Source organism: Monodon monoceros, unplaced genomic scaffold (genome assembly GCF_005190385.1).
Source record: "Monodon monoceros isolate NGI ecotype Baffin Bay Population unplaced genomic scaffold, NGI_Narwhal_1 Super_Scaffold_17, whole genome shotgun sequence".
NCBI lineage: Eukaryota > Metazoa > Chordata > Mammalia > Artiodactyla > Monodontidae > Monodon > Monodon monoceros.
In genome coordinates, this window is record NW_021703773.1 from 17,336,435 (window position 1) to 17,364,026 (window position 27,592).

General features: G+C 35.3%; 1 protein-coding gene across 9 annotated transcripts in view; it reads left to right on the forward strand.

Annotated features, from left to right (window-relative positions):
• Positions 1 to 27,592, forward strand: part of MICU3 (mitochondrial calcium uptake family member 3) — a 114,704-nt gene that overhangs the window by 24,006 nt on the left and 63,106 nt on the right. For all 9 annotated transcript variants that reach the window (XR_003794164.1, XR_003794165.1, XR_003794166.1 and 6 more), the window contains exons 2-4: positions 14,562 to 14,715; positions 21,007 to 21,038; positions 25,595 to 25,673. Coding sequence is in view for 2 of the 9 variants with exons in the window: in XM_029226349.1 (XP_029082182.1) it covers positions 14,562 to 14,715; positions 21,007 to 21,038; positions 25,595 to 25,673 (265 nt within the window). In the remaining 7 variants the exon portion in view is untranslated. The remainder of the gene's footprint in view (positions 1 to 14,561; positions 14,716 to 21,006; positions 21,039 to 25,594; positions 25,674 to 27,592) is intronic.

Here is a 27,592-nt window from a genome sequence, read left to right on the forward strand (position 1 = left end):
AATAGCAGAATAACTGAGACAGAAGAACGGGTAAGTGACCTGGAAGACAGAATGGTGGAATTCACTGCTGCGGAACAGAATAAAGAAAAAAGAACAAAAAGAAATGAAGACAGCCTAAGAGACCTCTGGGGCAAAATTAAACGCAACAACATTTGCATTATAGGAGTCCCAGAAGGAGAAGAGACAGAGGAAGGACCTGAGAAAATATTGGAAGAGATTATAGTCAAAAACTTCCCTAACATGGAAAAGGAAATAGCCACCCAAGTCCAGGAAGCACAGAGAGTCCCATACAGGATAAACCCAAGGAGAAACATGCCGAGACACATGGTAATCACCTTGGCAAAAATTAAAGACAAAGAAAAATTGTTGAATGAAGCAAGGGAAAAATGACAAATAACATACAAGGGAACTCCCATAAGGTTAACAGCTGATTTCTCAGCAGAAACTCTACAAGCCAGAAGGGAGTGGCATGATATACTTAAAGTGATGAAAGGGAAGAACCTACAACCAAGATTACTCTACCCGGCAAGGATCTCATTCAGATTCGATGGAGAAATCAAAAGCTTTACAGAAAAGCAAAAGCGAAGAGAATTCAGTACCACCAAACCAGCTCTACAACAAATGCTAAAGGAACTTCTCTAAGTGGGAAACACAAGAGAAGAAAAGGACCTACAAAAACAAACCCAAAACAATTAAGAAAATGGTCATAGGAATATACATATTGATAATTACCTTAAACATGAATGGATTAAATGCTCCAACCAAAAGACACAGGCTTGCTGAATGGATACAAAAACAAGACCCATATATATGCTGTCTACAAGAGACCCACTTCAGATATAGGGACACATACAGACTGAAAGTGAGGGGAAAAAGATATTCCATGCAAATAGAAATCAAAAGAAATCTGGAGTAGCAATACTTATATCAGATAAAATAGACTTTAAAATAATGTTACAAGAGACAAGGAAGGACACTACATAATGATAAGAAGATATAACAATTATGTGTGCACCCAACATAGGAGCACCTCAATACATAAGGCAACTGCTAACAGCTATAAAAGAGGAAATCGACAGTAACACAGTAATAGTGGGGGACTTTAACACCTCACTTACACCAATGGACAGATCATCCAAAATGAAAATAAATAAGGAAACAGAAGCTTTAAGTAACACAATAGACCAGATAGATTTAATTGATATATATAGGACATTCCGCCCAAAAATAGCAGATTACACTTTATTCTCAAGTGTGCATGGAACATTCTCCAGGATAGATCACATCTTGAGTCACAAATCAAGCCTCAGTAAATTTAAGAAAATTGAAATCATATCAAGCATATTTTCTGACCACAACGCTATGAGATTTGAAATGAATTACAGGGAAAATAATGTAATAAACACAAGCACACGGAGGCTAAACAATACGTTACTAAATAACCAAGAGATCACTGAAGAAATCTAAGAGGAAATCAAAAAATACCTAGAGACAAATGACAATGAAAACACGACGATCCAAAACCTATGGGATGCAGCAAAAGCAGTTCTAAGAGGGAAGTTTATAGCTATACAAGCCTACCTCAAGAAACAAGAAAAATCTCAAACAATCTAACCTTACACCTAAAGGAACTAGAGAAACAAGAAGAAACAAAACCCACAGTTAGCAGAAGGAGAGAAATCATAAAGATCAGAGCAGAAATAAATGAAATACAAACAAAGAAAACAATAGCAAAGATCAATAAAACTAAAAGCTGGTTCTTAGAGAAGATAAAAAAAATTGATAAACCATTAGCCACTCATCAAGAAAAAGAGGGAGAGGACTCAAATCAATAAAATTAGAAATGAAAAAGAAGAAGTTACAACAGACACCGCAGAAATACAAAGCATCCTAAGAGACTACTACAAGCAACTCTATGCCAATAAAATGGACAACCTGGAAGAAATGGACAAATTCTTAGAAAGGTATAACCTTCCAAGACTGAACCAGGAAGAAATAGAAAATATGAACAGACCAATCACAAGCACTGAAATTGAAACTGTGATTAGAAATTTTCCAACAAACAAAAGTCCAGGACCAGATGGCTTCACAGGTGAATTCTATCAAACATTTAGAGAATAGCTAACACCCATCCTTCTTAAACTCTTCCAAAAAATTGCAGAGGAAGGGACACTCCCAAACTCATTCTATGAGGCCACCATCACCCTGATACCGAAACCAGACAAAGATACTACAAAAAAAGAAATTACAGACCAATATCACTGATGAATATAGATGCAAAAATCCTCAACAGAATTCTAGGAAACAGAATGCAACAACACATTAAAAGGATCATACCATGATCAAGTGGGCTTTATCCCAGGGATACAAGGATTCTTCAATATGCGCAAATCAATCAATGGGATACACCATATTATCAAATTGAAGAAGAAAAACCATATGATCATCTTAATAGATGCAGAAAGAGCTTTTGACAAAATTTAACACCCATTTATGATAAAAACTCTCCAGAAAGTGGGCATAGAGGGAACCTACTTCAACATATTAAAGGCCATATATGACAAACCCACAGCAAACATCATTCTCAATGGTGAAAAACTGAAAGCATTTCCTCTAAGATCAGGAACAAGACAAGAATGTCCACTTTCACCACTGTTATTCAACATAGTTTTGGAAGTCCTAGCAATGGCAATCAGAGATGAAAAAGAAATAAAAGGAATACAGATTGGAAGAGAAGAAGTAAAACTGTTACTGTTTGCATATGACATGATACTATACATAGAGAATCCTAAAGATGTCACCAGAAAACTACTAGAGCTAATCAATGCATTTGGTAAAGTTGCAGGATACAAAATTAATGCACAGAAATCTCTTGCATTCCTATACACCAATGATGAAAAATCTGAAAGAGAAATTAAGGGAACACTCCCATTTACCATTGCAACAAAAAGAATAAAACACCTAGGATTAAACCTACCTAGGGAGATAAAAGACCTGTATGCAGAAAACTATAAGAACTGATGAACGAAATTAAAGATGATACCAACAGATGGGGAGATATACCATGTTCTTGGATTCGAAGAATCAATATTGTGAAAATGACTATACTACCCAAAGCAATCTACAGATTGAATGCAATCCCTATCAAATTGCAAATTACAGAAATAGAACAAAAAAATCTTAAAATTTGTATGGAGACACAAAAGACCTCGAATAGCCAAAGGAGTCTTCAGGGAAAAAAAGCAGAGCTGGAGGAATCAGACTCCCTGACTTCAGACTATACTACAAAGGTACAGTAATCAAGACAATATGGTACTGGCACAAGAACAGAAACATAGATCAATGGAACAAGACAGAAAGCCCAGAGATAAACCCACGCACCTATGGTCAACTAATCTATGACAAAGGAGGCAAGGATATACAATGGAGAAAGGACAGTCTCTTCAGTAAGTGGTGCTGGAAAACTGGACAACTACATGTAAAAGAATGAATGTAGAACACTGCCTAACACCATACACAAAAATAAACTCAAAATGGATTACAGACCTACATGTAAGACTGGGCACTATAAAACTCCTAGAGAAAAACATAGGAAGAACACTCTTTGACATAAATCACAGCAAGATCTTTTTTGATCCACCTCCTAGAGTAATGGAAATAAAAACAAAAATAAACAAATCGGACCTAATGAAACTTAAAAGCTTTTGCAGAGGAAAGGAAACCGTAAACAAGATGAATAGACAGCCCTCAGAATGGGAGAAAATATTTGCAAACGAATCAACGGACAAAGGATTAATCTCCAAAATATATAAACAGCTCATGCAGCTCAATATGAAAAAAACAAACAACCCAATCCAAATATGGGCAGAAGACCTAAATAGACATTTCTCCAAAGAAGACATACAGATGTCCAGGAAGCACATGAAAAGCTGTTCAACATCACTAATTACTAGAGAAATGCAAATCAAACCTACAATGAGGTATCACCTCACATCAGTTAGAATGGGCATCATCAGAACATCTACAAACAACAAATGCTGGAGAGGGTGTGGAGAAAAGGGAACCCTCTTGCACTGTTGGTGGGAATGTAAATTGATACAGCCGCTATGGAGAACAGTTTGGAGGTTCCTTAAAAAACTAAAAATAGAATTACCATATGATCCAGCAATCCCACTACTGGGCATATACCCAGAGAAAACCATAATTCAAAAAGACACATGCACTCCAATGTTCATTGCAGCACTATTTACAATAACCAGGTCATGGAAGCAACCTAAATGCCCATCGACAGATGAATGGATAAAGAAGATGTGTTACTTGTATAAAATGGAATATTACTCAGCCATAAAAAGGAACGAAATTGGGTCATTTGTTGAGACTTGGGTGGATCTAGAGACTGTCATATATAGTGAAGTAAGTCAGAAAAAAAAAAACAAATATCGTGTATTAACGCATATATGTGGAACCTAGAAAAATGGTACAGATGAACTGGTTTGCAGGGCAGAAATTGAGACACAGATGTAGCGAACAAATGTATGGACACCAGGGGGGGAAAGCCGTGGGGGTGGGGGGTGGTGGTGGTGTGATGAATTGGGAGATTGGGATTGACATGTATACACTCGTGTATAAAATTGATAACTTAGAAGAACCTGCTGTATAAAAAAGTAAATAAAATAAAATTTAAAAATTTAAAAAATGTAATATTTGTGAAAATCACACATGCTGTAGTTTCATTATTTGAAGTTTGATGATACTTTATTTTCACAATGAATTGTTCTTTATTAATGAAAGAAATGAAGTTCTTAGAAATTAAAATTTAAAATTCTAATTTTGAATAGTGGACTTGAGCGAATTTGCCTGCTGCTTGAACCCCTGTGTATCACTTATATTCTTGGCTAAGGTCCCCAGTCTGGGTCTTGTACTTGGTTCAGGATTTTGCCAAATAAATCGTATGCTACATCTTCTACACCTTTCCTGTGCTGGCTTCTTGCCCCTCCACTGCTGCCCTCTCTTGCAGTCAGTCCTCCACGTAGCAAAAAGTGTAATCTACCAAATTTGAATCTCTTTCAAATTATATTTATGTTTGTTTTTTCTCTAATGATAACCAAGCACCTTCTTCTATGTTGTAACTCCCAGTATTCAGTTAAATGTGAAAACCTATATTCTTCTCTTTCTGGCCTTCCCTAATTCATATACTGATAAAATTCTCATCAGTTATACTGTCCTTTTTTTTTTTTTTCGGTACGCGGGCCTCTCACTGTTGTGGCCTCTCCCGTTGCGGAGCACAGGCCCCGGACGCGCAGGCTCAGCGGCCATGGCTCACAGGCCCAGCCGCTCCGCGGTACGCAGGATCCTCCCGGACCGGGGCACGAACCCGTGTCCCCTGCATCGGCAGGCGGCTCTCAACCAGTGCGCCACCAGGGAAGCCCTATACTGTCCATTTTTGTTGTTGTTGTTGTTATTCCTGTAGTCAGAAGCTAGAATTTGTGAATTTTACTGTCCTTTTTGGAAAGATATCATAGAAGCAAAAATTATTCTTTATTGTAGGAGAAAATTGGTAATGTATAACTGAAAGAAGGCAGCAGAAGTAATATATACCTAGTATCAGTAATTATTTTAAAAAGTTAAGTACGTGGAACCCTGTTTTAAAATCTAAATATGAAAAAAAGAAAAACTTGAATTACCCAGTTTTTATATGTTGCAGTCACTTGGCAGGAGTGCCTGAGAATTGAGTGCTCCAAATTTCAAGACTTAAGCCAGAAGTTATTAATACTTTTGCCTGAATCTGCAATTAAGAAGAGATTCATGTTACTGGAATTTTTACTCTATTAAAATAAAAAACAGTCAAAATTAAAAATAAATCCCATAAGGCTTCTTATTACAATAGATAACTTAAACAATTACCAACATTAGTTATGAAGATGGTATGTTTGAACAACTTTGAAAAGATGGATACACCTAAGTTATAATGTGGTACCTTTCTCACTAAAGCTTTAGGTTCTCTTTTATTATCTCAGTCTAGATTCCCAGCTTGGAATCAGAAGCCTCTCTTCTGGTTGTCCTTCACTGCCATCTGACCCACACTCAGTATCCCTTTGGCTGTTTATTATCCCATTCCCAATTATCTTTTCATCCATAAGCATTCATTCCTTCACGCAATAAACATTTACCAAGCCCCTTAGATATGCCAGGCACTATGTTAATCATATGTAGACAGGTAACTGCAACACAGTATGAATGGGGAGGAAAGAGTACAAGCGACAGAATAGTCGGATATATAAAGGAAATAGCTAGGATTTATCCAAGGTACAGAGTTAACTCTCAGGGAAGGTGTATTGTCAGTCTAAGTAAGATACATTAATACAAAGGATGTGATTAAGTAGGATTGATTTGGAGTAGCATCTTATATAGTAGAGAGGGTGTGGCAGCAGAAGTTTTCTTGCAGGTCGCTTTCCTAAGAGTCTGACTAAAAGAATCCCATTGACCTTTTGATATGGAGCAAAGGTTCATCTCCTTGGCAATAGCTGCAAAGGTATCAGGGCTCACCTCCAGAGAAACTGAAAAGCTGAACAGGAAACGGAAGTTGATCTAAAATATTCCTGGAGCTGGCCATTGCTCAGAGACCAGTACAGTTCCCAGAGCTCATTCCAGGCATAGAGTAAAGTTTGACTCATTCTTGTTTTTATCAACAGGCTACGACTAGACTTTGGTTAGGATTAGCTTAGTTGGTTTCATGAAGTTCTAGCAGTAGGCAACCACTGAATTTATTGATAACTAGTGGATCTCTATAGCAGAGAGAGTCTAGAATGAGGCATCAGGGAGACCTGGTAAATAGCAGCTTAATACCAAGCACTGGAGTGGGGAGCTTAGCACGCGCTGTAGTTCCAGGGGAGCTACTAAAGGATCGGGAGAAGGTCTCAGGCACAGGTAAGAAATCAGGTACTGGAACTGGGAAATAAAGGATGGATTCTGATGATAAGAATCAAATCAGGAGCTCAGTTCCTGGTCCCAGAACAAAACAGACACCACCACCCAAATCTCTGGCCTTAAAATCTTTGGACACCTCCAACTTGAGACAGGATTGGTTCCAGAGACTGATGTGAAGCAACTACAAATAGTCCTTAAGTGTCTTCAACCTCAGATGGTGAGAGGAAGAGGGAGTCAAGGACACTATTTCAGTATCAGAGTTCTCACAATAAAGACTCTGGTTCTTACAAAAAACAGGGAAAACTTGAATTCAAGGTACAAATAATATTAATTGAATTCAATCTCTCTTTTTTTTAACAATGTCTTTTTTTTTTTTTGGCTGCGTTGGGTCTTCATTGCTGTGCGTGGGCTTTCTCTAGTTGCCGTGAGCGGGGGCTGCTCTTCATTGCAGTGCACGGCTTCTCATTGCGGTGGCTTCTCTTGTTGTGGAGCACGGGCTCTAGGCACATGGGCTTCAGTAGTTGTGGCACGTGGGCTTCAGTAGTTGTGGCTCGCGGGCTCTAGAGCACAGGCTCAGTAGTTGTGGCACACAGGCTTAGTTGCTCCGCGGCATGTGGGATCTTCCCAGACCAGGGCTCGAACCTGTGTCCCCTGCATTGGCAGGTGGATTCTTAACTACTGCACAACCAGGGAAGTCCTGAATTCAATCTCTTAAGAAGTTTTAATTAGAGCAAAATTTTTAAATCGATAATTAATAAACTCCATGGTTTGATGTTCTACTTATTGCCTGACAAAAATTACGTTTCAATCTTCCTGCATTTAAGAGGTTTCTCAGTGGGCCTGCTGATAATAACAAAAACTAAACAAAAAACAAAGAAAGAAGGCAAGAGTACATGCAGAAAAAGGATTTCACCTTATAAAGTAGGCCATTTTAAAGAGGCATCTTCAGGAAAAAAATGGAACGTGGAAACTGTGTTGTATTTACTTTGGAGAGATTACTTCTTAGAAGCTAAACTAGCTGGTCTTCAGCTCCATCTGTACTTCTACTGCCCTCCAGCTTCGTAGAGGCTATTTCTTCTTCTAGCCGTTATAAGCCTACAGGTTTTCTCTTTACTATTTTTTAACGATTTAAAGGCTGTCACTTCCTCAGCTTCCCAAATATTTGTGTGTGTGTTTTTTTTTAAGATGTTGGGGGTAGGAGTTTATTAATTAATTAATTTGTGCTGTGTTGGGTGTTCGTTTCTGTGCGAGGGCTTTCTCTAGTTGTGGCAAGCGGGGGCCACTCTTCATCGCGGTGCACAGGCCTCTCACTGCCGCGGCCTTTCTTGTTGCGGAGCACAGGCTCCAGATGCGCAGGCTCCGTAGTTGTGGCTCACGGGCCTAGTTGCTCCGCGGCATGTGGGATCCTCCCAGACCAGGGCTCGAACCCGTGTCCCCTGCATTGGCAGGAAGATTCTCAACCACTGCGCCACCAGGGAAGCCCCCAAATATTTGTTTTTTAATTTGACTGTCAACCTATAGAAATTAAGAATTTTTCTTAAATGAACATGACTTGTATAACACCTGTCAGTCTCTTCCCTGTGGTTCACAAATGGTCTAGTTATACTTTACCACTTTTGAAAGGCTTATTTTTTAGGTACATAATATTGGATTTATAATAAAGATTTACATTTTAGCAATTAATGTCTTAACAACTAAATGGATATAATTCAGGTTTTTTGCTTTCTGGTTAATTTTCCCTCTCGCCTTAGGTACATTATACTTATTGATGACTTTTAACTGTATTGGCAATTTATGATGTAAAAAGTATAATTTACTGAAACAGTACATATTATATATAAAAGATGTTTAGATTAATTTTAGGTTTTGGAAATTGACTTTTAAAAGATATACTTGAGAGAGAGAGATATATACATATATATATATATATATATATTTGGCCTTGCTGCACAGCATGCGGGATCTTAGTTCCCTGACCAGGGATTGAACCCAGGCCTCCGGGCCCCCTTCGGTGGAAGGGTAGAGTCCTAAGGGAATTCCCAAGATATACTAGATTTAGATGAGCAAAAAAGGTATTAAAGTAGATCGGCCAGTGAATACTGGTATAATTAACCTGCTCCTTGTAATATAAGGATTATACCCACAGATTCAGGCCAGTATGCTCGAGGGAAATGGTTGTATTTGTTTTTTGAAAGGCTCAGAACATTAACATGATACAAGATCGTTGTCATTGCCAAGAGGATTAGAAAACCAGTTTGAGTATCATTTTCTACCTTTATTTATTGATTCTTGCTTCTGAGTATTCATAGTAGTGATGTTAAAATAACTTCAGAAGGTTTAGATTTTTTAAACTTTGGAAACTTCAAAAGCAAAACTGAATCTTTTAAAGGTCTGAATTCCTTCTGACCTTTGGTGGTCTACTGGCCTGAAGCTGTCCGTTTTCTCAGAGATTCTAGTAGGTCAGGTCAGGTGTCCTCAGCTGACCTTCATGGACCGCTGCTCCTTGTCAACCTCCAAAACACTGTAAAGTTTAACTTGGTTAGAACTCTACCACAGTAAAAAAAAAAAAAAAAAAAGAAAAATTATTCTTCATCTGTTCATAAACTGCAGAGAAAGAGGCATGTAGACAACTGAAAGGTTTGAAACTAGACATAATTAAACCAAGCTTATTTATTTATATTTGTCCCTAAAATAGTTTTAGACAAAGTTATCTTCCAATTGACTAATTATTTTATAATTAATTCATTTGTATGTAGTAGGCACACACAAAGTGTCTGCTGAATGAATGAATTCACGTTAGCTCAGTAGTTGATATTAAATATTCATCTTGGAAACCAAAAATAGTTAAAAGATAATGTAAATAGTATAGAGTTTTGTCCCATTCCTTTTGAGTTTTTGTTTGGGGATTTCTGTTTATGCTTCTACTTGCCCAACACATTTTAATTTTTGGTAGGGGACCATATTTATGTTGTTATTCTGGTAGAAAGGTAAAAAAACAAGAGGACCAAATGATCTCTAAAGACCATTCTAATTCTAAACTCATTTATTTTCAGTGACCAAAGGAGACTAGGTAAACACCCATTCCTGATTTAAGGTGGAAGATAATTATCAAAACCAATAGTAAACATTGCATTTAATGGCAATTCATTAAAAGCATTCTCTGCAAACTATGGAACAAGACAAGAATGCTTAATATTCCTGATATTATTCAACATCATTTTAGAAACTTAAACCTTTAGTAATTAAGACAATGAAGATGAGGTTTAAATATTAAGAAGTAAAAGTTACAACTGTTACTACTTTGAAAGAACTTATGATTATCTACCTAGAAAATCCAAGAAAAAAGTTATTAAGATTAATGAAGGAATTTAGTAAGGTTAGTTGGATACAAAGCAAATTACTAGTCAGTAGCTTTCCCATTCATCAGAAATAACCAATTGAAAATGTAATAGCAATAAAAGGTTCCATTCACAATTACAGAGAAACTATGAAATGTATGAGTAAATCTACCAAAATTTTTTAAAAACTTATATGAGAAAACTGTAAAACTTTACTGAAAGATGTAGTTGAAGACCTGAATAAATAGACATCTGGGTTCCCAGTTGGGAAAAATCAAGTCATCCTAAATTACACAAAATTCAATGTCCTCCCGAACAAAATATCAGTGGGATTTTTGTTTTGTTTTGTTTTGTTTTGTTTTTGGCCACGCTGCATGGCATGTGGGATCTTAGTTCCCTGACCATGCCCCCTGCATTGGAATTGTGGAGTCTTAACCACTGGACTGCAGGGAAGTACCTCAGTGGGGTTTTTAAAACAGAATTTGACATCTTAATTTCACAGTTCACTTAGAAGAAAAAATTGCATATCACTCAGCACAAATATTTTAAAAAGATTGACAGTAAGATGGAGTCTTGCTTTACATAATGTCAGAAACATAATCAAAAGCTATAGCAATTAAAGCAGTATGGCATTTGAGTATGAACAGGCAAATCAGTCAGTGTAAGAGAACAGAAAGTGTAAAAACCAACCCAGGGACTTCCCTGGTGGCACAGTGGTTGGGAGTCCACCTACCAATGCAGGGAACACAGGTTCAATCCCTGGTCCAGGAGGATCCCACATGCTGTGGAGCAACTAAGCCTGTGTGCTCACCTCAACTAGAGAAAGCCTGAGCCCAGCAACAAAGACCCAATGCAGACAAAAATTAAAATTAATTAAAAAAAAACCCCAAGTATTGATTTCCTGTTCTGCTCTCTATCCCATCCCATCCTTCAGCCAGATGAGCTCAGTCCTCCCAGTTGATGATAACTAGACTGTTCTAGGATCAGGCCGGTTTACTGTGATCTCATGAGAAAATTGGTTTTTACTTTCTACAAGTCCATGGTTCATTTGAGCAGTGCCCGGGTGTATTATTACACTATGTGATTTATTACACTAAATTGATCAGAGGCAATGGAGGAAGCAACACAACTGCAGTAGCAGGAAGCCCATTTAAGCACCAAGGCTTTGGTTATCACTTTTATATGTAAATCATAGTCTTCCCTTTTAGGATATATATTTTTTTGTCTGGGACACAAACCATTCCCAAACTCCTCCCCACACCTCTTTTAAGGTGATAAATAGACCAGTAGGCACCTAGTGCCATTATCAAAAATGATGAGTAGTTTTGCTAAGGCAACAAGAGGTAGAACTCATATGTACAGTGGAGTTTTAATGACAACCTTGAACTCAGATTTCTTCTGATACCGTTCCTTGGGTGTTTAAAGAATACAAATTGTTCCACAGTTCTGCCTTTTTTTCTTTCTTTCTCTTAATATAGGATGGATTAGAGGCAAAAACCATAGTCCATTACTGTAAAATTTTAGGGAAATAGTGAGTGCTTAAACAAAGGTAGTAACAGTGGGTGGATGTGAGAAATTAGAGGGAGAACAACAGGCTTCATTAATTGATTGTTAGTAGACATTAAGGAGAAAGAGGAGTTGTCAGCATCAGCTCACAGGTGGATCAGATTCCCAGCTGCAGCGGTCAGGCAGCTTTGGCGTGCTGGGACTGGGCTTAAGGAAGGAAAGTTTGATGAGAAAACACAGGCACCTCATGAGCAGTAATGGCAGCACCAGGTAAGGGCAGAAGTCACAGATCAAGTCCATATTAGGTCATAGGAAATAGGCAAAAATTGTGGTTCCGGATGTTAGATTGAAGCATGACTTCAGATTGTGGTGCAGAAACAGTGAGTGCTCCCCACTCAGTGGTCCTCCAGGAAATTCAGTGGAGATGAGTCATGGTTGATTGGGGCCACCTAGGTCCAAGGAAATGGCTTAGCAAGAAGAAAGCAGGAGAGTAAACTGTGGTCACAGACAGTATTGGTTTCCCTGCCCAAAGAGGAAGAAGAAACTGCTGGGATATATATGCAGAAGGGGACTTAAGATGGTAGATTGATCCCTGAGGAATATTCAGGGAGAACTATTCAGGGAGATTATCGCTTGTTATTGACACTGGGTGATTGAGTGTCTCCTTACCATGGTAGAGCCAAAATAATTTCCCAATACAAATGAATTACCTGAGTATTGCTATTAATATACTGCTGAGCTAGCTTATGTCTGGTACCAGGTTGCTTTATCTTTCTAAAGCACCATTTTCTTTGTGTCGTTGTTCCACTTAAGAATCTCCTAAAGCCATTTGCTTTCTGTCAGATTAAATCCTGGTGCTTTAGTCTTGCCTTCAGAAATTGTTATCAATTTACCTACCCTTTTACATGAATGCAAATATTCTGTTCCAGGAAGACTATTACCATCTTCAAATATGCCATGTAAACCTAGAATGCTCATATCTCTTCCTGACATTAAAATTCATATTTTCTTCTTCCTGAAGCTTCATATTAACCTCAATCTATTGTGCTTTTCTTCTATTTACTCTAACTTGACTTATTCTCTTTTCCATGTTTGTACCTTTTGTCTCTCCAAGTAGTATTTTGTCCCTCCATATAGATTGTATATTCCTTAAGGACTGAGATTGTAGATTCTCCCTATTTATACATGCCACTAAAAAATGGCATTAAAATTTTTCTTTTTAATTTTTTATTTGACTACTTCTGTAATGTTTTGAAAAGTCTTAGTCTTCAGAACAGTGGAAAAAGATTACTCATTTGCCTGGCTTTTCATTTAGTAAGGTGTAACTTAGAAACACAAAATGTAGTTTCCTTACTGAAACTTCTTATGGTTTGTTTGATACAACTTCTCAAAATATTAGATTTTTAAATAATTTTGACAATTTGTACATAATTTGCATAGTGACTTAGTAGACGTAGAAGAGACAATAAAGAGATTAAGCTTGTCATCCTAAATAAGAATTTTTTTCTGATATAATTTTTTATGAAATGTGTGAAAATATAATTTTTATATTGTTGCTAGTCATGTAAATTGCTATAAACTCCCTGGAGGCAGTTTGATAATATGTATGAAATGATTTTGTTTGACCAATCAAGTTTACTCCTAGGAGTTTACCCCAAGGAACTATTTGTAGATATATTTAAATATTTTCAAGGCTGGTCATTATAACATTGTTTTATAATAGTAAAGTACTATGAATTAACTAAATAGTCAACCAGTTAGAATTCATTAATTGTGTTAAGCTACAAACATTTACTATTAAATATTATATAGTTACTAAAAATGGTCTACTAGACTATTTAGGGACATGGAAAAATGACACATGATATATTAACACATTATTGACTGGAGGATTTTGTAGCCATAGTATGTCTCTGGTCAAAAATGTGTTAATAAGTAAAAAGGATCAGATTACTGAACAGCATAGTATAACCCCCATTTTTTGCCAAAAAAGAAAACAAAAACAGTTATGTCTATAAAATTTTAAATTCTATCTTCTAAATTATATATAGTAACTATGCATCACTTTTGGAATCAGGAAAAAATCATTTTATTAAAAAAGTTGTTATAGTTCAGAGAGAAAATAAGTAATAGTGAGAAATTATTTATCTACAAGGAAAGATCTTTAAGTAAGACAAAAGGAGATCCCCTTCCCCCCCATATACACACACTCTTGATTCTGCTTATCTTAACCTTAGGTAGAATTCAGAGCGAACATTGGTGGTAACTCTACTGTAGTGATGCAGACTTAGCAACTTCAGTTCGAATCTAAGCTCTACCACTAAGTGGTTTCCTTAGTGGTCACCATGAACAGCCTATCACACTTTCCCTTTCTTCTTTTAGAAAATTAATAGGCTACAATGAAAAGAGTTCAGATTAAATAAATAAGCCTATATAGAGAGTACATAGTAGGCATTCAGCAAGTGTTGGTGTTCCTTCTGAAGAAACTACTAGGTCAGAAATTTAATGTTCTCTGAGACTGAAACTGAAGAAATAAATCGCAGGTCCTTCAAAGTGCCAGTGTAAAGTCTTCAGAACCTTAATGATATTCACTGTGGGATCTTTTGAACATTAGTTCATTTTATTCATGTGGGTAATTATTTATAATATGATTAAGTTCTCCAGAAGACAATATTTTCACACTTTTTCATTTGTTCTGTTAATTCACTATCAACATAATTGAAAACATTTATCATCTAAAAGGAGGTGTTACTTCACACAGTCCAGACTTACTTGCTTTCTTTACTTTAGGTTGCTGTTGGCAGAACAGACATTGAAGACCTAGATCTCTATGCAACATCTCGGGAAAGGCGATTTCGTTTGTTTGCTTCTGTAGAATGTGAAGGGCAGTTATTCATGACTCCATATGATTTTATTTTGGCTGTTACAACAGATGAGCCCAAATGTAAGTATATTTCTTCAGTTATCTCAATAATTTTATAAGATTTTTCTCGTCTCTAGTTTGTAAAAATGTGGAGCAGTATAAGTTTTCAGAACAACTAAACAAGCAATGTGGTGTTTCAAAAGATACTATGCTCTACAATGTTACCAGACTAATATTTCTTATCAACTCCTACTGGTATCTTTTCTGTTTTCAGAAATTTCTGTTGTTTCCTCTTTCTCAGTACATCCAACTAAACACTGCCTTACTCTTTATAATAGGTTCTTACTCTGCCAAGTCAGTTCTTATATCCAGTCTAAACAGAATAACTCAGAGGGCTGGCTCCAGTTAGACCTGGACAAAAATTCTTCCCATATCTCTTCTGAATATGTCATGGCTCCTGCAGTGTAAATATAAGTTAATTGTTTATCACCTTTCCATGTGTTAGAGCAGTGGTTCTCAAATTTGGGGGCATTATGTACATTCTTGCAAAGTTACTTTAATGTCTGACTTAATAGAAGCCATCTGGATTCTCATATCTGCTTTTGTGTTCAATTCGTTGCAATGTATTGTTTTTCAGGAAGTATCTGAACAAAATCTGCCTCACAAATATAGAAGTAGGAAAAGGGAAGAGTATTTCAGTAGCCTTTTAGATAATTGTAGATATTCTTCTTTGGTACTGTATCAATACTTGGCTAATGGTAGTTTCTTAAAGTTTAGCTACAATGTGGACTTTGAAACTTTTTTGTTATCTGTTTTGTTAAAATACATTGGCCTACATTGCACTTTGAATGGATCTTTTTCCCTTATATAATCTTGTAACATCAACTGGAAAATGTTGGTTTATTAAATTATGCAGATCTTCCAAATGTTGACATATCTTTTTATACAATATTTTTTAAAATCACATTCACTAATATTGTCATAATCTCATCAGAAAAGTTTTTACTTATTGGAAAGCTGTCAAATTCGTGGTGTACACAAGTTTTCCAATATTCTGATTTTTATTTGAAATCTCAAATGTTATCATTAACAACAAATACTGTCAGTTTTCTTTAAGCAAGAAGCAACTTTGTTCACTTGTACAAAAATGTCTGCCAAATACCCAGGTCTAAATAACCATAATTTGTCTGTCAGTTATTCTTTCAAGTAAAAATTGGGTTCCATGAAAAAAAGGAACTAGTTCAGTTCACAACTCAAAAAATAATCACAGAGTATTTTTTCTCAAGACAGCCATAGTACTTTGGAAAGCAGCAGAAGTGCTTTTATGCACCCTTCCCATTTCATCTCACAGAATATTAAATGACATGTAGTCGAGGACAACTATCAAATGGCAGGCACTGCACTAGGCACTGGAGATATAGTGGTGAGGGGAATGAAAGGTAAATGTTCTCCACCCTCATGGTGCTTGCAGTCTGGTGGAGGAAGCCAATACTGATCAACAAAATTTACATATAAACAACAAATTATAACTCAGTGCCATGAAAGAAAGTTTCTTGATTCTATGAGAGTGTATTTTTGAGAAGTGACCTAGTCAGGTAGCTCAGAGAAATCTTCCTTGGGGAAATAAATATCACCATGAAATATGAAATCATAAGAGCTAGCTAGGTAAATGGGAAATCGGGAGTGGAGAATTTCAGCAGAAGAAACAGCGTGTGCTGAGGTGCCATGACAAGAAGGAGTGTGATACATTTGAGGAGTGGAAAAAAGATCTGGGTGGCTATAAGTGCAAAGAGCAAGGAGGAATATGGTATGTGGAATATGGGTAGGGCCAAATCATTCAGAGTCTCTAAGCTGATATTAAACATTTTTGTTTTTATCCCAGAAGTAATGGAAAACTGTGGTAGTGGTTTAAGCTGCAGGAGAATTTGGTGTATTAAAAAACCAAATTCAGGGCTCCCCTGGTGGCGCAGTGGTTGAGAGTCCGCTTGCCGATGCAGGGACCACGGGTTCGTGCCCCGGTCCGGGAAGATCCCACATGCCGCGGAGCGGCTGGGCCCGTGAGCCATGGCCGCTGAGCCTGCGCGTCCGGAGCCTATGCTCCACAACGGGAGAGACCACAGCAGTGAGAGGCCCGTGTACCGCAAAAAAAAACCCCAAAAAACCAAATTCAACTAAGTAAATTTTCAAGATCTTATTGACTTTATTCAACGATTAATGAATTGAGCAGCATCCAATCTAGCAAATATAAAGGGGCTCTGAGGAGCTGTACAAAATGAAAGGCCTTTTATAGGCAGAAGGAAGCAGGAACAAGTAAGTTATATTAGGCCAGAAAAAGCAGGTTGGTTATTGTGAGGTCACTTGCCTTCAGGAGATGGTAGGGGTCTGTCAGACAGATGACCTAACTGCTGCTGATCAGGTGATTCCTGATGACTGGTTTAAGATTCCAGTGGGAGATAACTGACACTGTAATTAAGTCTCAGTTGGGTGACATGGGGCTTAGCATAGGCAACTCCATTTTGGGCCTGTTGTCTTGTTTTCAACAGGTGCCTGCCATGATTATATTGTGTTTTGAAAGATCTCAGGGTGGAGACAGATTACAGAGGTCCAGAGTGGCCATGAGCAGATCAGAGAGGAGACTCTTGTCCAAGCATCAGAAGCTTCTAACGATGGTGGCAATGGTAATGATGGAGTAGTGAGTACTAAGGATTTCTGGTTGGCTTAACTGGATGGATGGCAGTAGGGACTGGCGTTAAAGGGAAAAATCACAACTTCAGTTTTGGACATGATGTAGTTAAATGCCTTAGATTTGTAAAAGAGGAGATATCAAGGAGGCAGTAGGATCTAGCTCTTCATCATTGATTTCAATTCACTGAAAATCATCGTATCAAATAATTAGTTGTTTGATAATCTGCTTGAAACTGTCAAATGAATGCCTTAAGTTAGGTTAAAACAATTATAGCCATCTCTTCTTCAGAGATAGAGTTATGGCAAAACCAAACTTAAAATAAATCCTCAAGGACTAATGGAAGCATGGTTACTGTAGTTGATAATATTGTACAGCATTGTATAATTAAAACTTGCTAAGAGAACAGATCTTAAACATTCTCAACAACAAAAAAGGTAACTGAGGTGAAAGAAAAATGTATAAAAGTTCAAAAAATTCAATCTTCGGTAATTTGACAAATTGGCTACTTCACACATTAGCTTTTAATGAATTAATTTTTGATGCTTTGGATTATTTCCATTGGAGATCGGGGGGAAGGCTGGGAAGAGGTATGTGTTTGGGATTCATCTGTACATGATTGGTAATTAATGCAATGTGTATGGATGAGGTTGCCTAGGGAGGTGGCATAGTATGAGAATAAAGGTGACAGTAGCGATACAAAAGGCTAGAGTTTAAGTAGGGCTCTTTTTTTGGAGAATTTGAAGTCTGTGGTAAGAATTGTATCTCTCTATGCTTTTTTGGTTCCCGTTCCCTCCCCCCCTCCCTCCCACTTCCTTCAAGAAATATTTATTGAGTACTTACCATGTGCCAGATAAACGTATTCTGCCTTGGAATTGGTTGTTTCTGTATTTTTTGTCCTCCTATAATATTGTACGTTTCCTGAGTATAGGGACTTTGTACATAGAAAAGACTCATACGTAAGTAGGTATATACGTGTTCCATACATTTTGTTTAATTGTTTTTGTACAGTGTGGATTTTTATATTTATTTTTGGTATAGATTTGATAAAACTATTAATATATCTCTTACAATATCAAATGGTACTTTTGCATTAAATTCTGTAACTCTTGTCAAACATATTTGAGAAGTTATCCTTTAAGTAATGCTTACTGGTTTAAAATTTCATAGTTTGAAATTTTTTAATTCATTATTTTCTTTATTTTTATCTTCATAATGTATTCACTGGAAGCCTACTGTTGGATTTTTGCTTTTTGGAAATAATTTTAGCTGTGATTCTTTTGATAGATATTCCAAAACTATCACTTGCAGGGGAAAAACTGGTTTCCAGTATAAACACAGGATATTTAACAACCACAAATTAATATCAGTTAATTTCTAACCAGCACTTTTAAGACATAATTAGGAATGGTAACTAAAGATCAAGATAGTTGTAAAAACTTTTTTAAAACTGTAGGGTTTTAAAAAGAAATATTTACCTCAAAAAAGAAAATATGCTTCATAGACTGAATATTAAATCATATACATATCAAAATAGCATATTGAAATTTGACTTGTGTTTAGACCTTGGCATTCATTTATGAGCTTTGAGAACCTGAGTAAGTTATTTAATCTTTTGTTTCTTCATTTATAAAAGTAAAAATAGCAGCCTTATGAGGTTTTTTAAGGATTGAATGATATCAGTTATGTTTAGTGTAATACCTGACATGCAATAAGCACTTAATAAACATTGCTAGCTGTCATTGTCATCATAATCATTATCACTTGAATTCATAACCATTATTTTAAAAAATCTTTAATACAATTTTATGGCAACATCAACAGGAAAATGGTATGCTATGTAAACATTTGCTTAATAATTATAGTTCAAATAAATGTCAATTGAGATATATATCTGATTGTTGATTGTAACTTTGTGTTTGAAATCAAGAAAATTTCTTGTTTTACCCACTTAAATAGAACCTAAGAGGTAAACTGTTCATCTAGAACTAAAATAAGTAACTATTTTCATATAGCTTCAAGTATTATTTAATTTTAATTTAATTTTAAGTTAAAAAATTTCAGACATACATAAAAATATTAAAAATATAATGAAAACATCAACCTATAGCTTAAGAAATAAAATATATCCAAAAGAATGAAGTCCCTCTTCACCTTATATTTATATATGCAGTAACTTCATGTGAAATAAGGAATTTAGAAAATCAGAAAATCCTTTGAAGAACAATCTTAATGGCTCTTTAGTTTTATTAAAAAAAAAAAGCCAATAATACTGAACATGGTGACATCCGGCAGAATGAATATGTCTTTTGTGAATAATTTACCCTGGAAATCTCATAAACCCTACAAAACTCAAGAGTGTCTAACTTCCTCTTTTGATAAATAGCTTCTGAACATTGCATAAGAGCATGTGCTTGTACTTTTGTACCATTTATTTTTCTTCTTTTCTTACTGCTATATTTCAAAAGCAACAGAATAATAAATATTATTTACATTGTTGTGTTCATTGTGTAAAGGAGGATGTCTATGAAATGAATGTGTAAAGTATTATAATTAAGGTTAAATGCTGAATTCTACTGTATAGACCTGTGATTTTAATCTTGATTTTAAACTTGATTACATGTTTGCATATAAACTGTCTTGGGTAAAGAAAGGATGTTGTTGCTACATAGAGAAGAAAACTATCTTCATAAAAATCAGTTTGCCAAATTTTAGAACATAGTTTTTCCCTTTTGATCTTAAAATGACTTATTACATCGCTTAAAAAAGAGAAAGTTAAGCAAAACATGCCTATCTTATAATCTTGAATTTGATATATTGTTTACGTTAGCTATGGTTAACTATACAGAAATGGCCACATTGCCATGTAGAAAAATTATTGGTTGTCATTATTGTAATGTAGCTGAAATAGTTGATATTTACTAGTTCCTAATGCAGCTGTGTTATAGGACTTAATCACATACAAACCTGGAGATAATTCTTGGACAAGCATTAGATATTCACAGTGTTCAAATCTGAGCAAGCAAACAGCAATGTTGACTATGTATTTATTTTAATATTATGAGATTTATAGTGTTTGAGATCTTCAGGGATGTGAGGAGAAATCAGAAAAAGAAAGTGATCTCAGGTATTTTATTCAACTATGACATTCTTAGGGGAGAAGAATGGAAAACAGGCCAAGAGTCTCTCTATCACATTACCTGTTCTCTCCTTGATCTTTTTTTCTCTTTGCCCCTATCCTTCCCCTTCACTCTAGAGAGACCTGACCTTTGAAGTATAATCAGAGATACTAACACAGCAGAGATCATGAGTGACACCTTAAAATTATAATTTCTCTATGTTAATATTTTATATTCTAACATCAGTGTTTAATGAATATCATTGTTTGTGTTTTAAGCCCATAGGATGTTTAACATGGAGTAATTAACTTACTTTATAAATCCATAAATCCCCAAAGTAAGATAATGATTATGGAAAATGTGTTTTCTATTCCACTGATATTATTTAAGTAGTTTATAGTACATGAAACAAATACATAATGCATAACGTACATAGGTCTAAATCTTGAGATTAAAAAAACTTTGCCTTTTAGATATAAAAGTCAGTGTTATGAGTTATGATTGTAGATGGTTACTGAATTTTGATATATATTACATGAAGTATTATCTAATTTTTTATGTTTATTATAGTTGCTAAAACATGGAAGTCACTTTCCAAGCAGGTAGGTTAAAGCTCTTGGTATATGTATGCATGCACACTATTTTATTTTATTTATTTATTTTTTTTAAATTTATTTATTTATTTGGCTGCACTGGGTCTTAGTTGTGGCATGTGGGATCAAGTTCCCTGACCAGGGATCAAACCCGGGGCTCCTGCATTGGGAGCATGGAGCCTTAGCCACTGGACCACCATGGAAGTCCCGCACGCTATTATATATATATATATATATTTATGTGATGTATACATATATAAATGTGATATGTACATATATATAAGATATATAAAGCTGAACTCAAAGGAGATTATTAGCAAATTTTGCTAAATTAAATATTAAAAATTTTGGCACACCAAAAGACAGTGTCAACAATGTTAAAAGATGTATGACAGATGGGAGAATATGCTTGCAACATATTGGGTTGGCTAAAAATTTCGTTCGGGTTTTCTTAAGATATGAAAAACCAGAACGAACTTTTTGGCCGACCCATTATTAACAGAAAAGGCTAAGTGTCTTGTAGTCATATAGAACTCCTGTAGTTCAATATACAAAAGATAATAAGAAAATAATGGGTAGACATAGCCAGAAGGGCCAATAAATATATGTAAAGGAGCTCAACCTCACTAGTAATCAGGGATATGCAAATTAAACCAGTGATCTGATGCTAGTTCACACCCATCAGATTGTCAGGTTCTAGAAATCTAACAATACCAGTAATTCAAGGACAAGAAGAAGGAGGAATCAGGTGAGAATGTAAATTGGTATAGTCTCTTTTGAGAGAAATTTGGCACTATCTAATGCATATCAAAAATTCTACTTCTAGATATGTTTACAAGAGAAACACTTGTATGCTTATACCAGGAGTCCTAAAAAAATTAGAAACAATATAAATGCCAGTCAGTAGAGGAATTAATAAAAGAATGTGAAATAGGCATATGAAGGACAATACAGTAATATAGAGCTAAGATGAATAAATACACAAGAGATATGTGTATCAACATGAATAGACCTAAAAAACATGAGTTTGAGTAAAACAGCAAATTGCAAAATAATATAAACCGGTCTTTCTTAACGTGCAAAGACCTTTTTGGGGGTCCATGAAGTCAAGACTATTTTCTTAATAATACTGAGAAGATACTTGTTCTATTACTCTCATTCTGTGACAAGTGTACAGTGGAGTTTTCCAGAGGCTGCATGATGAGTGATGACATCATCACTCTGAGAACTAATAGAATATGTGCTTATGTGTTTTTGTGTTCTAAAAATGTATCATTTCGATTTCGACATGCATTAAATATTGATAGATATAACCTACATAAGCAATATCTCTTTCGGGTAAACAATTTTTAAAAGTATAAAGAGTTACATTTCAGAACTGCTTATATAGACAATTGCTATGTAGCCATTAAAATGAAAATGAAGAATATTTGGCAGGAAAATACGCTCATGACATATTAATGCAAAGAGTAATTTACAAAACAGTATGCAGAAAATGATTTAATATTTGCAACAAGAATGACAAAAATACTGTATAAATATGCCTAGATAGAGAATTAGATTAAAAGGAGATTAAATAAAATTTTTAATTGTGGTTCATCCCTGGATTACAATCTGGTTTTATTTTCTGCACTTACTAATTTTCCTATAACATATATATTACGTATATAATTATAAAAATTGTCCTCAGAAAAATTGTATAAAGCCTTTCAAAGGCATCTATAATTCTAGGTAAATGAATTCAATCCAGCAAATATTTATTTAGTCCCTACTTGCAATACTGCAATACAGTTCTGACACTTATCACCCAGAGTTAGCATCAGACCCCACAGATTTAAGGACCCATTTCCCAAAAAGGTGGCCCTCATTTCAGCTGTCAGCTGCAACTCAAGGGGTCCCGGACTACCCACACTGCTGACCAACTGGCTACAAATTCAGAGAGTTCCCACAACTCCACTCAAGTTTGATAATTTGTTAGACTGACTCATAGAACTCAGGAACGTTCTACATGTAGAATTATAGTTTATCATTATAAGGGAACAAATCAAAGCCAGCCAAATGGAGAGACACATACAGCAAGTTATAGGAGGGTTCCAAACACAGCTTCTGTGCCCTCTCCCTGAAGGATCAGGGTATGTCACCCTCCTGGCACACCCATGTGTTCACCAACCTGAAAGCTCCACTGAGTTTGGTGTCCAGAGTTTTTATTGGGGGTTTCATTGCATAGGTGTGATTGATCGAATCATTGGCCACATGGTTGAATTCAATCTCCAGTCCCTTTCCTCTCCCCTCCCCAGAGGTCAGGCTAGTTCAAAGCCCCAACACTTGAATCATGGGGTTATTTTTGAAGGTCAGCCCCCCATCTTGAGTCATCTCCTCAGCATAAACTTTGGTATTATGCAAGGATATAGTCTTCCTCCCAGGAACCAGGGACAAAGGCCAATCAAATTCTTTATCATACAACACTACTACCTATAAGAGACTAAGGTAGGCACTGGGAGAGGGGAGAGAGATTCCCGCCTGAGTGGAAATACAGTTTTTAATAAAACTTAAAAGTCCCTAGCCTCCACTGCAGTGAACTCTACTCAATACTCCGTTATAACCTATATGGGAAAAGAATCTGAAAAAGAATGGATATATGTATATGTATAACTGACTCACTTTGCTGTATACCTGCAACTAACATAATATTGTAAATCAACTATATGTCAATATAAAATAAAAATTAAGAAAAAAAAGTCCCTGAAGTTGACACAAAACAAGATTAGTATGTCAACTGGATGATCTAGACCAGACAAGGAACTAAATTACTACAAAAATAAACTGCTTAGAGTCAGTAAGGATCTGGACAGTCATTTACTAGTTGTATAATCCCGGGTGAGTTACTTATCTTCTTTAAGACACAGTAAAATATGCATAATGAGGATAATTTTTTAGAATTAAATGAGATATGTATTAGCCCATTGCCAAGCATATAGGGGACACTCAGTAAAAGGTAGCTATGATTTTTTTGGTCTTAAATTTTAGCTGAGTTTAAGTAGAAGAAATGAGTTGAATACATGGGAACAGTTAAAATGGAGATGGTAGTATTTATATAATAGAAACAGTATAAATGAAAGTATATAAAATGTACTCAAAATATTAATATTTTTTAATCTCCTGCTCTAACAAAAATGTTTATGAGTTTACTATTGTTTAAACATTAAATATCCTAGCTTCTCATTATTATTCATATGTGAATTGCTACCCTAGTCAGACACTACTGAGCACCAGGTGGCATCTATTACCTGCAGTGCAGAAATAACACCAGGAAGGAAATGAGAGCAAGGATTCACAGATAGGCTTCAGGGCGTCTATAAATCCCCTAAAAATACCTCTCCTGCCTTTGGCATCCCAGAGATTCCTTATTTGCCTGCTAACCCAGCTCTATAATGAAAAAGATGGTTTATAAATGTCACAGAGCTTTTTTAGGTACAACTACATCAGGAAGGATTTGTCTAAAGTGCTTCTCAAACTTGAATGTGCATAAAAATCACCTGGAGATCGTGTTAAAAATTGATTCTGGTTCAGGAGGCCAGGGATGGGATCTGAGATTCTGCATTTCTAACAAGCTCCCCGGTGATGATGCCCGGGCCATTGGGGAACCAATTTTGAGTAGCAAGAGTCAGATCTGGAAAAGAAGTCATTTCTATTGTTTTTTCAGTATGTTACTTAGCACACTAATTTTTTAATTTCAAATGATTTCAAGTTATCTCACCAAATCCTTTAATAATTTTTTCACAGTTAACCTAATAATAATTTTCACTTATTTTTAGCACAGTATGTGTAATAAATACAAAATCGTTCTAGTATCTGAGCAATGAATCAAATGTTTAAATTTTCCAAAATAGTCCCCCCTCAGCTTGATTAAAAAAGAAAAAAAGCTGGCTAACCAGCAATTGAAGTGTGTATTCTTTACTGAATATTTAAGTTAAGATTAGAAAAAAAAATTGCAGCGGTGGACACAATAACTCAACACCCTGTCATCCTGCTTCATCTGATGTCATCATTCTTTGAGTCACTATTAAAATACTCTTCATTCTTTCCCAGCATAATCTGTTGCCCAGTTACTTCATCTACCACAAAATCCCCTAAATCCAAGAGGGCTACAGAAAACAGTATGTGAAGCCCAGTGATCATGTGTGACCTGTATTAGGAAGTCCACCTTTTCCTGTGACTTCCACGGAACCATCCTTTTCTAACTGGCTCCAGAACTTAAATTCACTGTTTTATCTTAGATTATCATATATATATATGTATTTCTCCAGTTATTAAGTTTACCTGAAATTTTCGGTAGCTCTAATTGAATTTAATGTAGCATCTTCATCACTTATTTTTACATTTGGACTGTGGGCAAATACTGGGTTTTATGGTTGAATGAACCACAGATAAAATAGTATAAATACAGTCATGTCTTATGTCTTCTAAGCAGAGAATGTTTTTGCATAGGCATTTAAATATTTTTGGTCTATTTTATAAGTAAGTGGTTTACCAGTTAATCAGCATTATGATACCTTATGTCATAGGAATTAAATCAAATGCTATCAGAAACACCACCAGTTTGGAAAGGATCATCAAAGCTATTTCGAAGTCTTAAAGAAAGAGGTAAGTTAACTATAGTATTTATGTATTTTAATATTGATACTATATTATTTATACTATTTATACATATTTTCCTCATGTTTAAATAATTTTATAATTAATGTGTCTATGTACATGGAAAAAAAACTGAAAAGAAAAACACCAAAATATTAATAATGATTGTTTCTCGGCAATGGGATTAAAGGTGGTTTTTATGTTACTTTTTATATACACTATTCATATCTTCCACACTTTTCACAGCAAAATGAACTTTTATAGTTAAAAAAAACACCTTTTTAACCATATTGAGAAGTATATGTGATATTTACCCACAGAAAGCATTTTTCAAAAATACTGATTTCCAAATGTCTATTTTTCTTCTTTCCTTTTACTTCCAGGGAATTGCAGATTTTCTTAAATTTAATCAATATGAAAAGCTTATTGGATATATCTTTTGGTTGCACAATTGGAACATGTTTCTTTTAAAAACAACACTCACTGCAAAATCCACCTATTTCAACTTACCATATTACCCATATCTATTTATACGTTAACTCGTTAATTCATACATGTCTTTGCAATCAAATTATATAGCTTTTATTGCAATTTTCTTTTACATTGTACTTTTTATAAATGTTTATAGCAGAAACTAATTAATAAACTTTCTTTAATCTTAAAAAGGAATGTTTCTTAGAAATATATATTTTCATATTCAAATATAAGAGTATACAAAATAACAATATAAAGCAATTATCTAAACTTACCTTTTATTCATCAATTTCAACCGATATTGGTTTGAAAATAATATATTTACTTTAATGTGAAGATAAATACTTTATAAAGGATTAGTTATAATCCATATATTTTTGCCTAAGTAGAATTAGAAATTCAGATTGCTTACACCTGGTTCTCATGGACTCTGGAAGGAGGAGACACCTTGTCTTTAACTGTAGGCTTTTCATAACTAGGGTTTTTAAATCTTTGTGAAATCTGGGCCATGGTGTCTTTAAAGTTCTTAGAAATTTTTTTCTGGAAGTTGTCTTAAAGATTGCCATTCAAATCTTAGGGTGGAATGATAGGATCAGGAAAATTCAAAGCTCGGAATAATGAGGGAAATTGGTGAATGTAAAAAATATTTCTTTAATACCTCTCATGGGAAAATGCAATTGGATCAAATATAATCCAAGAAAGATAAATGCACGGAAGAAGGAAATTCTTTTTAGTTAGAGGGAGGGTTAAATCTGGAAGCCATAGGTTTAGGCAGGTCCTACTCCTACTTAAATTGTATGCATATTTGCATATTTTTTTCAGGGGGAGATGATCTATTCAGTGCTACCCAATAGAACTATCTGCAGTGATGGGAATGTCCGTATGGTAGCCACGAGCCAAATGTGGCTATTAATTACCTGAAATGGGGCTACTGTATCTGAGGAACTGAATTTTTAATTTTATCTACTTTTAATTATTTTAAATTTAAATAGCCCCGTGTGGCCAATGGCTACACTGTAGAACAGTGCAGATCTGTGTCATAGTGATGGGATTATCAAGGTAATTCGTGTACCCAAGAAGTTTTAGAACCATAGGGTTAGGTAAAGTAGAGAGTTACAGAGAATCTTGCTTTTTTATAAAGAGATTAGGTGGAAGAGGAATTGTAAAGCTAAGTTTTTAGAACTATTGAAAACTAATTTACAAATTAATTTTGTCTGTTTAAAATATAACCCAGCAAGAAAATGTTAGGCAGTTTTACAAAAATATAATTGGTATACAGCATTTATGAAAACATGAATTACATAGACTTAGTTATAATAGCTAACTGTAATATATCATGATATAGGAACTAAACAGTGTAATGCTTTTAAGGAACTTGCCTTAGAATTTTTTAAAATTGAATTTTCAAGAGAAACCTAGTTGGCATCTTTCTTAGCCTCTTTTTCTAAGGATGG